The sequence below is a fragment of the Tupaia chinensis genome, unplaced genomic scaffold, assembly GCF_000334495.1.
Source record: "Tupaia chinensis unplaced genomic scaffold, TupChi_1.0 Scaffold139935_1, whole genome shotgun sequence".
Classification (NCBI taxonomy): domain Eukaryota; kingdom Metazoa; phylum Chordata; class Mammalia; order Scandentia; family Tupaiidae; genus Tupaia; species Tupaia belangeri.
Window position 1 is genome coordinate 935,951 of NW_006199814.1, and position 10,999 is coordinate 946,949.

General features: G+C 41.8%; 1 protein-coding gene and 1 non-coding gene across 9 annotated transcripts in view; both read right to left on the bottom strand.

The window, feature by feature from the left end:
* The window catches only part of ST7 (suppression of tumorigenicity 7), a 240,519-nt gene that overhangs the window by 110,796 nt on the left and 118,724 nt on the right, over positions 1 to 10,999 (bottom strand). For all 8 annotated transcript variants that reach the window (XM_006162373.3, XM_006162372.3, XM_014593213.2 and 5 more), the window contains exon 3: positions 5,858 to 6,017. In XM_006162373.3, the coding sequence (XP_006162435.1) occupies positions 5,858 to 6,017 (160 nt within the window). The remainder of the gene's footprint in view (positions 1 to 5,857; positions 6,018 to 10,999) is intronic.
* On the bottom strand, positions 8,696 to 8,855 carry LOC114004748 (U1 spliceosomal RNA). The gene has a single exon (XR_003546819.1). It is a non-coding gene; the product is annotated as a U1 spliceosomal RNA (small nuclear RNA).

Here is a 10,999-nt window from a genome sequence, read left to right on the forward strand (position 1 = left end):
AAAAAAACCCCCCCCCCCCCCCCCCCGGGAAGATGGCCATGCCACAATCCCTTCTCCTCCATTCTCCTCTTAGGATTTTGATCACACATGCACACACACACGCACCTAGCATGAGTTTAACCCTCCGGGTTCGGGACTTGAACCACGGTCAACTATATGGGAGTCCAGCAATATAGCCATTACGCCAACTGCTAGTCCCCCCTTTTTTTAGAGAGATTTTTGCTATAGGGTGCATGTGCTCACTGGAGAGATAGAAAAGACAGAAAGTGAAAAATCACACACACACACACCCATGGGAGGTTGACCACACTGCACTCCCTTTTCCTCCAGGGATCTTCAGCATGCACAAAAATGTGCCCAGCATAAGTTTTAAGCCTCCAGTCTGAGACCTGAACTACAGTGAACTACATGGGAGTCTAGCGACATAACCATTACACCATCTGCTGGTCCCCAAAGAATATAGTTGAAGTGCAAGTATTGAGAGGTCAGAGGTTAGAGAGCCTAGCTGACCATGCAGCTGTATCTCCAAGTGGTTGTGCCATTCTTCCCATCACAATCATGGGCATTGTTTAACCTGGGATCACTTAAATTTTTCAGTTAGTGCTTAGGAATTTGGGACTCTGAAGCAACACTAACCGGGTTTCCAACTATGGGAACCTGGGCAGATGGCTTCATCTTCTTCCTCTAACCATAAGCACAATTAAAAATTTTTCAGTTTTAGGGGCTATAAGGTGTTATAGTGGCTAAAGCATTGGACTCTCACATGGTTGACTGTAGTTCAAGTCCCAGACCTGGTGGTTTGAAAATCATGCTGGGCACATGTGGATACTTGCCAAAATGCAGGAGGAGAAGGAACTGTAGCCTGGCCATTCCCCTGGAGGATTATTTCTCACTTTTCCTCTCACTGTCTCTCTTCTCTCCGGGCAAGTGCACATGCCCTAAAAAATCCTTAAAACAAACAAAGAAACAAAAAATTCAGTTCTGTTTAAAAGGCTATTAAAGTGTCTCAGATAATTTAAACTTGACATTGGCAAGGATGCTTCTGGAGTAGCATAATACCCTGCACTTTTCCTGGTCTCTCAAAGAGGGTGAATGCAGCAAACCTTTGACTTTATGGCATCTTACTTAAGAACAGAGCAAATTAGCAAATGAATGTCTCCAAGAAAAAAAGAACACATTCAGAATGGTACTGGGCCCTGGGAATCCTTTCCTTTGTGTCAGGAAGAAGTAGGCCACATTTTAAATCTCTGTTTATCATCCACACATAAACCAAGGTGAATTAAGAAACGGCAGCAAGAGGGACCAGCAGATGGAATAATGATTACGTCACTGGATTCCCGCTTAGTTGACCATGGTTCATGGTTCGAGTCCTGGGCTGGGCGACTTCAACGCATGCCGGCTACGTTTGCGTGTGTGCCCAAGATCCCAAGAGGAGAATGGAGGAGAAGGGATTACAGTGTGGATATCGCCCCTGAAGGGTAATTTCTTGCTTTCTGTCTCTGTCTCTCTGGCGAGTGCATGTGCCCTATAGCAAAAATCTCTCTCTAAAGAAAAAGAAATGGCAGAAAGAAACATGGTGACATGGGAATACCCATAAGCAGAACTTATCAGAAACTGTACACCTGGGAATGAAAAAGCAGTTTAGCTCCCAAGCAAAGCACAGATAGGTGGAATGTTCACAAATGTTAACTACAGTCAAACAATCTAAAGTTTGAATAGAGTAAGAAACTATAATTAACAATATTTCCCTACCTGCCCACAGATAAGTATCACCACAAATTTTGGGCAAGTCTGCATTCAGGTCACTTTGTACAGATCCATACACAATCTGCCCTGTGCAATAACAGCCTTTCACACTCCTCACCTCACTCAAATCATTTAGGTAGATTAGGTCTTTCAGCTTTTAGTTAAAACAAATGATACTTTAAGGAAGGGCTACACGAAGGGCTACACTGTGCTTTCCACAGTTCGAGTGTTTATAACTGATATTTTCCATTTATTCTTAGCTTCAATGATTTTCTTAGACATGCCATGAAATAAAAAAACATGTTTGCCAACATCCATGGGACCCTGCAATGTTCTAATTCATGTAAGATTCTTACAGTGCTCCAGAAACTCTGCAGACTTACCTTTCTGTTATTATCACAAAGGCATTTTATTATTATGAAGGCAACAGGAATGTTTAAACTGATACTTCTATTTTGAGGAAAACCATCGATTTTCCTCAGCTTTGGATCTTCTTTTTCCTTCATAGTTAGTTGAAACCAGATTATGAAAGAGAAAGTGACTAACGGTAGAGATAAGTGCAGACAATGCATTTGTATAATGTTTTTCCTATTTAAAAATCATGGGACCTGCAGATGGCATACTGGTTACATTGCTGTACTCCCACATGGCTGACCACAGTTCGAGTCCTGGACCCAGTGGCTTGAAACTCATACCAGGTGCATGTGCGTGTGTTCCCAAAATTCTGAGTGGAGAATGGAGGAGAAGGGACTGCGGCATGGCCATCCTCCTGGAGGGGGATTTCTCACTTTCTGTCTCTCTGTCTCCAGTGAGCACATGCACCCTATAGCAAAAATTTCCCAATAAATAAATAAAATGAAATAAAAATCACTACAAGAAAGGAAAAGCGGAAAATGGTCCCGCAGTATCCAGTACTTCCACACCAGCATACACGTTTGTTGTGCTGAGTTACCCAAATATTAGGAGCCCGAATGTCAAGACAAAGTGGACAGATTGAACGCTAAGTATACTTACGGTAATTTCCATTTTTCTTTTTTAAAATGTTTCATTACCAGAGGGTACATGTGTTTGCAAGAGGGAGAGAGAGAAACAGAAAGTATCCCCAGGGGGTGTGGTGAGCTCACAATACCTTTCCTTCTTTTCTCCATCCCATGATGTTGGGTCCAGGATTTAAATCATATTCAACCATGTGGGATTGGGCTCACTACACACAGTGCTTAACGACTGTGCTATGGGACTGGCCCAATTGCCATTTTCTAACAATAACTAGTTGAACATTGCTATGAGATCAGATGATAAATGCAGTAGTTAGCATACAAGAAATTAATGGAAACATGGAATGCATAGGAGGCACTGAGTTAATATGAATGCAACAGTGTCAATGATAATATTCAGAAACTCAGTCTTAGCCAGCTAAGAACTTAATACAAACAAAATTGAAAATGTGCAAGGTTATTACTGTTGAATATGTTTTTAACAGAGCTGAGGTCATCCCATACAGAGCTGTTGTTATTGCACTGAGCATCACTTGACCAAGGCAGCCACTAAGAGAGACAGAAAATAATATTGACAATAAGAAGACGATGAACTCTTCATGGCATTAAGGAGTGATGTTAAGAGATTAAAAATAGGGAAAAAAAAATAATCAAACTGTAAGTGTATTCACCATAAAGAATGGCCTCAAATGAGGGAGCTTTCTGTTTTCAATCTGCTAATTTTCTACAATGTCCCATGTCATTCATAGATCATAGTAACTCAGGTCAGACAAGAGCACATTTAATCTGTGGGATCTTCCCAGCAGATGCAAAGTGATGCCAATTACCCACAACTGCTTATGTGAAGACAACTGAAGGATCGTGATTCCTCGTCAGAATAACAAGCTGCATCTATTAGAGTAGCTGTAATGTTTTGCTTTGCTCCTTTCTCCCATTTTCTTTCACAAAGTGGGTGAGTTTACAAGGTCCTGGACGATCGTGTTGCCTGGGTGATGTCACCTCTCAAGTGTGTACTGTCAGGAGGAAATGAATGTGTTTTATGAACTGCCTATTATACACCACTCACGACTGGCTAGCAAAGGGTCTATTAAAAGAGAACCAGCTTCAGGACAAAGTATATGTAACAATGCTCCTTGATGCTTGTAACCTGGACAGAGAGCTATAAAGTATGGGCTGAGCTATTCTAGAGAGGGGAAATAAAGAGTCTGATCTAGCTCTTTTAACATCTTCATCTTCAGTCTTCAAGTCTAAGAACTGTTCCCTTCCTGTTCTGAGAAGCAAGCCTCTTCTCCCAGCTTAGCCAGGGACCCCCTCCTTGTTTGCCAGAGCGTCATATCTACCCTCATATAATCAGAGCACTTACTGCTTTGTCTTCTGCAGTAGACAGAGGGTCCCAAGGGGACAAGGACTTTGACTTTTTTCATCATAATATTTATAAAACCTGTACAAGGCCAGGTTCATAACAGGAACTTAGGAAATATTTACTGAGCTGATATATTTGCAGAGACTGAGCTAGGAAATATTCTTCCCTCTTGTTTATAAGAGGAGAAAGTACAGGCTTTGCATGCTCTCGTGCAGTCATTGAGTTTCAAAGACATAGTAGACTTGTGTGGAATGCTAGAGCTACTATAATAAAGCGGTACCATAAAAATTACAATGCAGTTTGGTAAATGTTGCTAAAGATAAAGATATTAAGGATCAAAAAGAGTAAGGGGGGCAGCAGGTGGTGTAGTTATTAAAGCATTGGACTCTCATATGGCTGACCACAGTTTGAGTCCTGAACCTGGAGGCTTGAAATACATGCCAGGCACGAGGGCATGTATTTCATGAGAAGGGATCGTACATGGCCATCCCCCCGTTAGGGAATGGATGAGAAGGGATCGTACATGGCCATCCCCCCGGAGGGTGATTTCCCACTTTCTCCCTCTCTGTCCCTCTCGGGTAAGTGCACACACTGTATGGCAAAAACCTAAAAACAAGGGACCAGAAGATGGCAAAATAGTTACATTGCTGGACTCCCATGTAGTTGACTGCAGTTTGAGTCCCAGACTGGGCAGCTTAAAACTCACGGTGGGCACATGTGCATGCATGCCCAAGATCCCAAGAGAAGAATGGAGGATAAGGGATTATGGTGTGGCCATACCCCCTGGAGGGTGATTTCTCACTTTCTGTCTCTCGACCAATCACACACACCCTACAGCAAAAATCTCTCTTAAGAAAGTGGAGATACAGTAAGAAAACTATCAGAGAAGGCTCCTCAGGAGTTAACATTTTAGTTTGAGTAGTGATGGTTGAACAAACACAGAAAAAAGAGAAGCGGATTTGTAGGCAGAGGTGAGGGAAACAGGGCACATTCAGTAATGAAAGGTAACTCGTGTCACTAGAACACTGGGCATACAGAGCCCAGCTACGGCATGGGACTGCTCCATGACACTGGGGCTTGGGTTTAGATCTCGGGTTGACCTGAGCATGTCAGTTGTGCTGATGCTTGCCAGTGATCCTGGCTGGCTAGGGGCTGGGGGAGGAGCACAGTGTGGGGAGAGCATGTCAGAAGAGTGTGTGTGTGTGATGAGAAAAACAGATACAATTTTAAAAATAAGGGAAAGTGGGCATAGAGGAAAGGATCATGACAGAGGTAGAGCTGGCAGGACAGGTTAGAAGCAGGTTACGCTGTGATTAGAAAACCAGAATCTGGGCTTTATCTTCAGTGGAACAGGAACCAATGAAAGGCTTTTAAGCAGAAGAGTGATGGGATCAGACGTTTGACACCTGATTCTGCAATTATCCAGAAAGTGAGTGGCTCCACTCACTGAGGCTTGAGAAACTATGAATAAAGAAGCTGGAGTCTTAAGTTTGGAACAATGATCTAAATATCCATTAGCTAAATCAGTGGGAGAAAAGGTGAAACTAAAAAGATAAATATTCCCTTCCCCTGGGTTACTTACACCCTACTTCACTGACACAGGTTGTCAACTCTGACAAAATGGACTTCATTTTTCTCTGAAGCCTAATGTTTTAATAACAACATTTTTACTCTTTTATATTTATAGTAATTTGGTAATGATAATAATTTAGGAGTAGGCAAGTAGTATTGTAAATGGAAGGACTTTTCATACCTGAGACACTCTGCCTGTTGGAATCTGAGTCCCCATTACTGGAGCTAGAATTGTTGGAGGAGTTGTTGTCCACACCTCCCAGAAGGGGGCGCAAGTGGCTTACTGAGACTTGCTCAATGAATGATGTTCCATACTTGCGAAAATACCACCATTCAAATATCTAGAACAGAAAAATAAGAGTTTATGGTCTTTGTTACCGTTCATTATTTCTGTACTTGAATCCAGAAAATATATTTACTAATTTTATCCAACTAAAATATTTAGACAGTATCTGTTTATTCTAAAACTTAAACATTTTAATAAAATTAAAATAGCAATAACATTTAAAATGCTCAGCATGACTTTCTGCTTACTATTGGTTAAAAATTAAAAAAAAAACTTTTTAAAAAAGTACAATCATAACTAAAAGAATAACTCTGGGCCAGGCAGATGGTGTAGTGGTTAAGGCAGCAAGAGTCCACATGGCTGACTATGCAGTTCTATTGTGAGACCTGGTGGCTTGAAAAACACAGGGAGCACATGTGCCCAAAATCCTGAGAGGAAAATGGAAAAGAAGGGATTGTGGCATGGGTCATCCCCTCTGGGGGGTACTTTCTCATTTTTTATCTCTCTCTCATTCTCTCTCTCTCTCTCTGTCTCTCTCCAGAAAGCACACAAGCTCTACAGTAAATTAAAAAGAGAGAGAGAGAACACTATTGAGGTATGTTCAAAATTATTTTCTTCCAAACATATATATAATATTTAATAGCAAAATCTCTCTAGTTGAAAGACAATTCCAGAAATGTATATAACATAAGCCAGTTTTCAAACAACGGCTTATGAAAGATTCTAAGTCGATGCACTTTATACGTTGATAAAACCACTCCTGCATTAAGATTTTAAGAGCAAAAATACATTTTAAAATGAATACTTCATTGGAGAAATGCTATTATATAGGCGAAATGAACAAGATGTGTCTCATTTCAGGCATGGAAGGCACTCCACTGCTGAGACTCAGTGGTGTCCCGTTTGCTAAGACATCTTCAACATGAACACCTGTTTGACACCATGAGAAGAAATCGTATTATGTATCCTCATGCACCCTCAATTTTCACACCAACCCCCGGGAAATATCTAACTCAGCGTCTGCTGCAGAGCTGGTTCTCAAAAGTTATAGCAGGCCCAACCTAGGTGACACAGTGCAGAGCAAACTGGACTGCAGTGATGGAGGCCACATGGCTGATTTGGGTTCAAATCCTGGGTCACCAAGGACACACACGGGATATGCACACAAATGCCCAGGATCCTGACAAACTAAAGGGCTAGAGAAACAGGTTCACAGCATGATGAGACCGGCCAAGGCTTCTCTCCCTCTCCCTCTTTCTCTTCCTCATGCATGTGCATGTACTATTGTTACAAAAAAAAAAAAAGTAATAGCAAAGCCATCATTTAGTATGTTAATGAAGTGCATGCCTCCCAAAAATAGCACAACTCACATACTGCTATGAGGCATCCTTTTATTTCTCTCCTCTCTCTCTCTCTCTTGCCAGTCTATAAACAACATCTCGTCTGTTGCAGGGTTATAGTGGAAAGCCCTGGAAGTCCCTGTAACAGCGTATGCTCATCACACAGTCCTGGGCACTTAAAATGTCCTGCGTCCTGTACGGTATTGCTGGAGCGCTAGACGCATTCACTCCATTGCACAGCACTGCTGCTCTAGCCCAGTCAAGGGCTTGCTCCAGCGTGACAGGGATTTGGCCCCTGTCACTACAAGTCCAGGCTGCAGAGCCAACACCTCTCACTGGTTGTTCCTGGCACACACACACAAAACCTGGAGCCTCTTCAGAGTTCTCACTTCCTCCCACAGAACCATAGATGGCTTACACAAAAAGGGACCTTAAATAACTATGTACAGGGCCTGACTACAAAGGAGTAATGAGAATTATCCATCAAGATGCAGTGGTCTAACCAAAGTCCCACAGCTAATTAAATAGTTGTTTAGCCTCAAGTCCTAGTTCTCTGCCACTAATCTTACCAGGGCCATAAAACGGATCCCTTTTAATAACTCCCTTGCTTCATTTAAACAAACACAGACGGACATGAGCTATCATTTTCTTTTTCAAATTATTACTTCCAAGTGCCCTTTGACCCTGTCCCTCTATGTTTTCTCAGTTATAAAACTCAGTCCAGAATAGTTCATCAGATGGGACCAGATAATTCATCCTAAAATGTAAGTAATTCTTACTAACTAGACATTTGCTTTCTAATAGAAGACAGTCTATCCACCCAGTATTTCCGATGCAGTAATAACAGAACTCAGTAAAGACTAGCTTATTCACAGAGCGAAGGGGAAACAGAAGGGTCTTCTCAGGCCTGCCATATACAGCAGTAGTATAAGCTCTGCTGTATATAGGGTGATGTATAGGGGACACTAGTATAAAGAAGAATCTTCGTGTGAATAGGGGACATCAGGATACAGAAGAAATGGCTGTTTACAGGAGACACTGGTATAAAGGGGAACCTCCATGGTGTACAGGAGACTTCAGCATAAAGAAGGACCCCTGTGCTTCTAAGATATATTGAATGAACAACTTGGAAAAAAAAGAAGGATAGGACTTAAAAGTCTTCTGCAACCTTAAACCAAGTCTTCCAATTTGAGGTTTTAGCATAATAGTCTTCCTTTTATGCTAGAACATGCCAGGCTTTCCATGAGCATCCCACAGTATTTTAAGAGCTGGACAGATCCAAATAGGCAGATGGTGTTATTTAATGGGCACATAGTTGGTGTCACTTTGAATTTTTTCCCTGGTGCAATGTAAACAGAAAAGCTCTCATAAACAAATGTAGATTTTTTTTTTTTGAAAGCCCGAACGCAGTCCCCCACTACCACAAATTATGCAGTCGAGTTTCCCACATTTGGGGAAATTGCAGGGGTCAGCACATCCGGAGTGCAATGGATAAGCCTCGCCCTGGGAAAACCACCTTCGTGATCATGGTATCTCCCCTGCCAGGTAAGTATAATAAACAAATGTAGATTTTAAAAGTATTTCTTAGACATGATAGTGGCTTAGTGGGCCTGTCACAGAGGAATAACACAAGTTAAAAATCTGACATACAACCAAGAATATTAAAACCTAAATTTATGCATTTCATAGTCTAGACTTAATTTTCCTAGTGCTTTGTTTCCTATTTATGTCCATCCCAAGAATTATACAGATCAAGTAAGATGAGAACTAAAAAGCATAAATTGGGTTTGGAATTTAGAAAGTCAATAGTGGCCCTAAATTCTAGTCCAGTGACACAAACCCGTCAAACTATACAGATAGGTTGTCTGACCTTAGTAGGAGCTCCTGATTCTCGGGAGCTCTGTTTGCTGATGTGTAAAATAAAATTAAGCTCTCCGTCAATGTTGGGTGGATGGAGAGAAGAATGGGAGAACGGAAGATTAAAAGACTGGAGGGACGGATGATTAGAGGTTGGCTGAATTATGAGGGCTGGCTCAGATGATATAGCAGAATATACTATAAATAAACAGCAGGGTCAATAAAAAAGCTTTGTGTCCATTTTGTTATAAAAAGAGAGAGGTTTACACATGGTTGCAGAAGGAAAAAAATCCAGTGGAAAGAGAAAGTGAAAATGTAAAAGAATACAGAAAACCAAGAGACATGACACCAACAGGTCAGAAAGTATATCCATCCTACCTTGAAAAGGTAGTCTACCACTCCTTGCTCTGAGACAGGAAGAATGAGAAAAATAAATGAATAGAGGGAGACGTTCTATTTCGCTTTTTTTTTTAATTGCCAGAGGGCAAGTGTAGTCACCAGAGAGAGAGACAGAGAAAGCACCCCCCAATGGGAAATGGCCACATTGTAATCCCTGCTCCTCTATTTCTCCGTCCTGTTGGGATTTGGGGCACGCACACGCATGCACACAAACACACACACACACACACCAGCCATGTTTTTCAAGCTGCCAGGCCCAGGACTCGCCATAGTTGACCACATGAGATCTGACTCTTTTAACCTCTAGGCTACAATGCTGGCCTGAGATATTATATTTTGAAAAGTAGGGTGTGATTGTAAGCTATACAGGTAAGGAAGCAGGGAAAGAATAAAAACTCAGTGATACTGATCTCAGTGGAGGTGCAGGGAAGATTTATCTTCTGAGAAAAAAAGGAGGTGGGATGGAATTGAAAGTATGAAGGTCAAGAGAGTAGTTTGGACCTCTATCTTGCAGGACAGAGGGGCCATAAGCTATGCACAAAACCCAGATCATATTTAAAACAAAGATCCATTTGGCAAAGATACAGCTACCAATGCCTGCTGACCACCTCCATCGCTGTTCAGAAAGCAGAGAGGATAACCAAGGAATACTGGAACTAGGGGCAGAGGTGAAGGATGGCAGCTGGCCTGAAGTAAAATCTTCCGTCTTCTTTTCCCAAAGAAAGGGAGCTAAAATCTGGCAAAAGGACAAGAAACAAGTCCCTCCTATCCATTTCACAGAGTTAAAAGTTCAATCATTCCTGAAGATGTCTAGATTCTTCCCATCCAAGAAGATCTCTTCTTCTGGATTACTCTATACATAAAACACTTCTCTACAAGTCAGAGACTTCCCTATACTCTATTGCACTAAAAAAAATGTTTTTTCCCATAGAGCAGAACCTTAGTAATTCCACACCAATTCTATTAAACCCACTGGAAACAGAAAGATGCAAAAGTCTAAAATTGGGTAAGTGTTTCCTAAGACTTTAAGTAGAAGATGAGGCCAGATACAGGGATGGTAGAGATTGAAAAGGGAATATGAAACTTCCTGGCAATCAACTTCCAGATGGAAAGACTTCCAAACTCACACCTGCTCCAAGTCTTCAAAATTATATCTGGTGGTGGGAACCAGCAGTTAGCGTAATGGCTATGTCGCTGGACTCCCACGTAGTCGACTGCGGTTCGTGTCCCGGACCCGGTGGCTTAAACTCACGCCGGGTGCGTGTGCGTGCGTGCCCAAGATCCCGAGAGGAGAATGGAGGAGAAGGGATTGCGGCGTGACCATCCCCCCTGGGGGGTGATTTCTCACTTTCTGTCTCTATGTCTCTCTCTGTCTGGCGAGCACACGCGCCCTATAGTGAAAATCTCTCCAAAAAAAAAAAATATATATATATATATATAT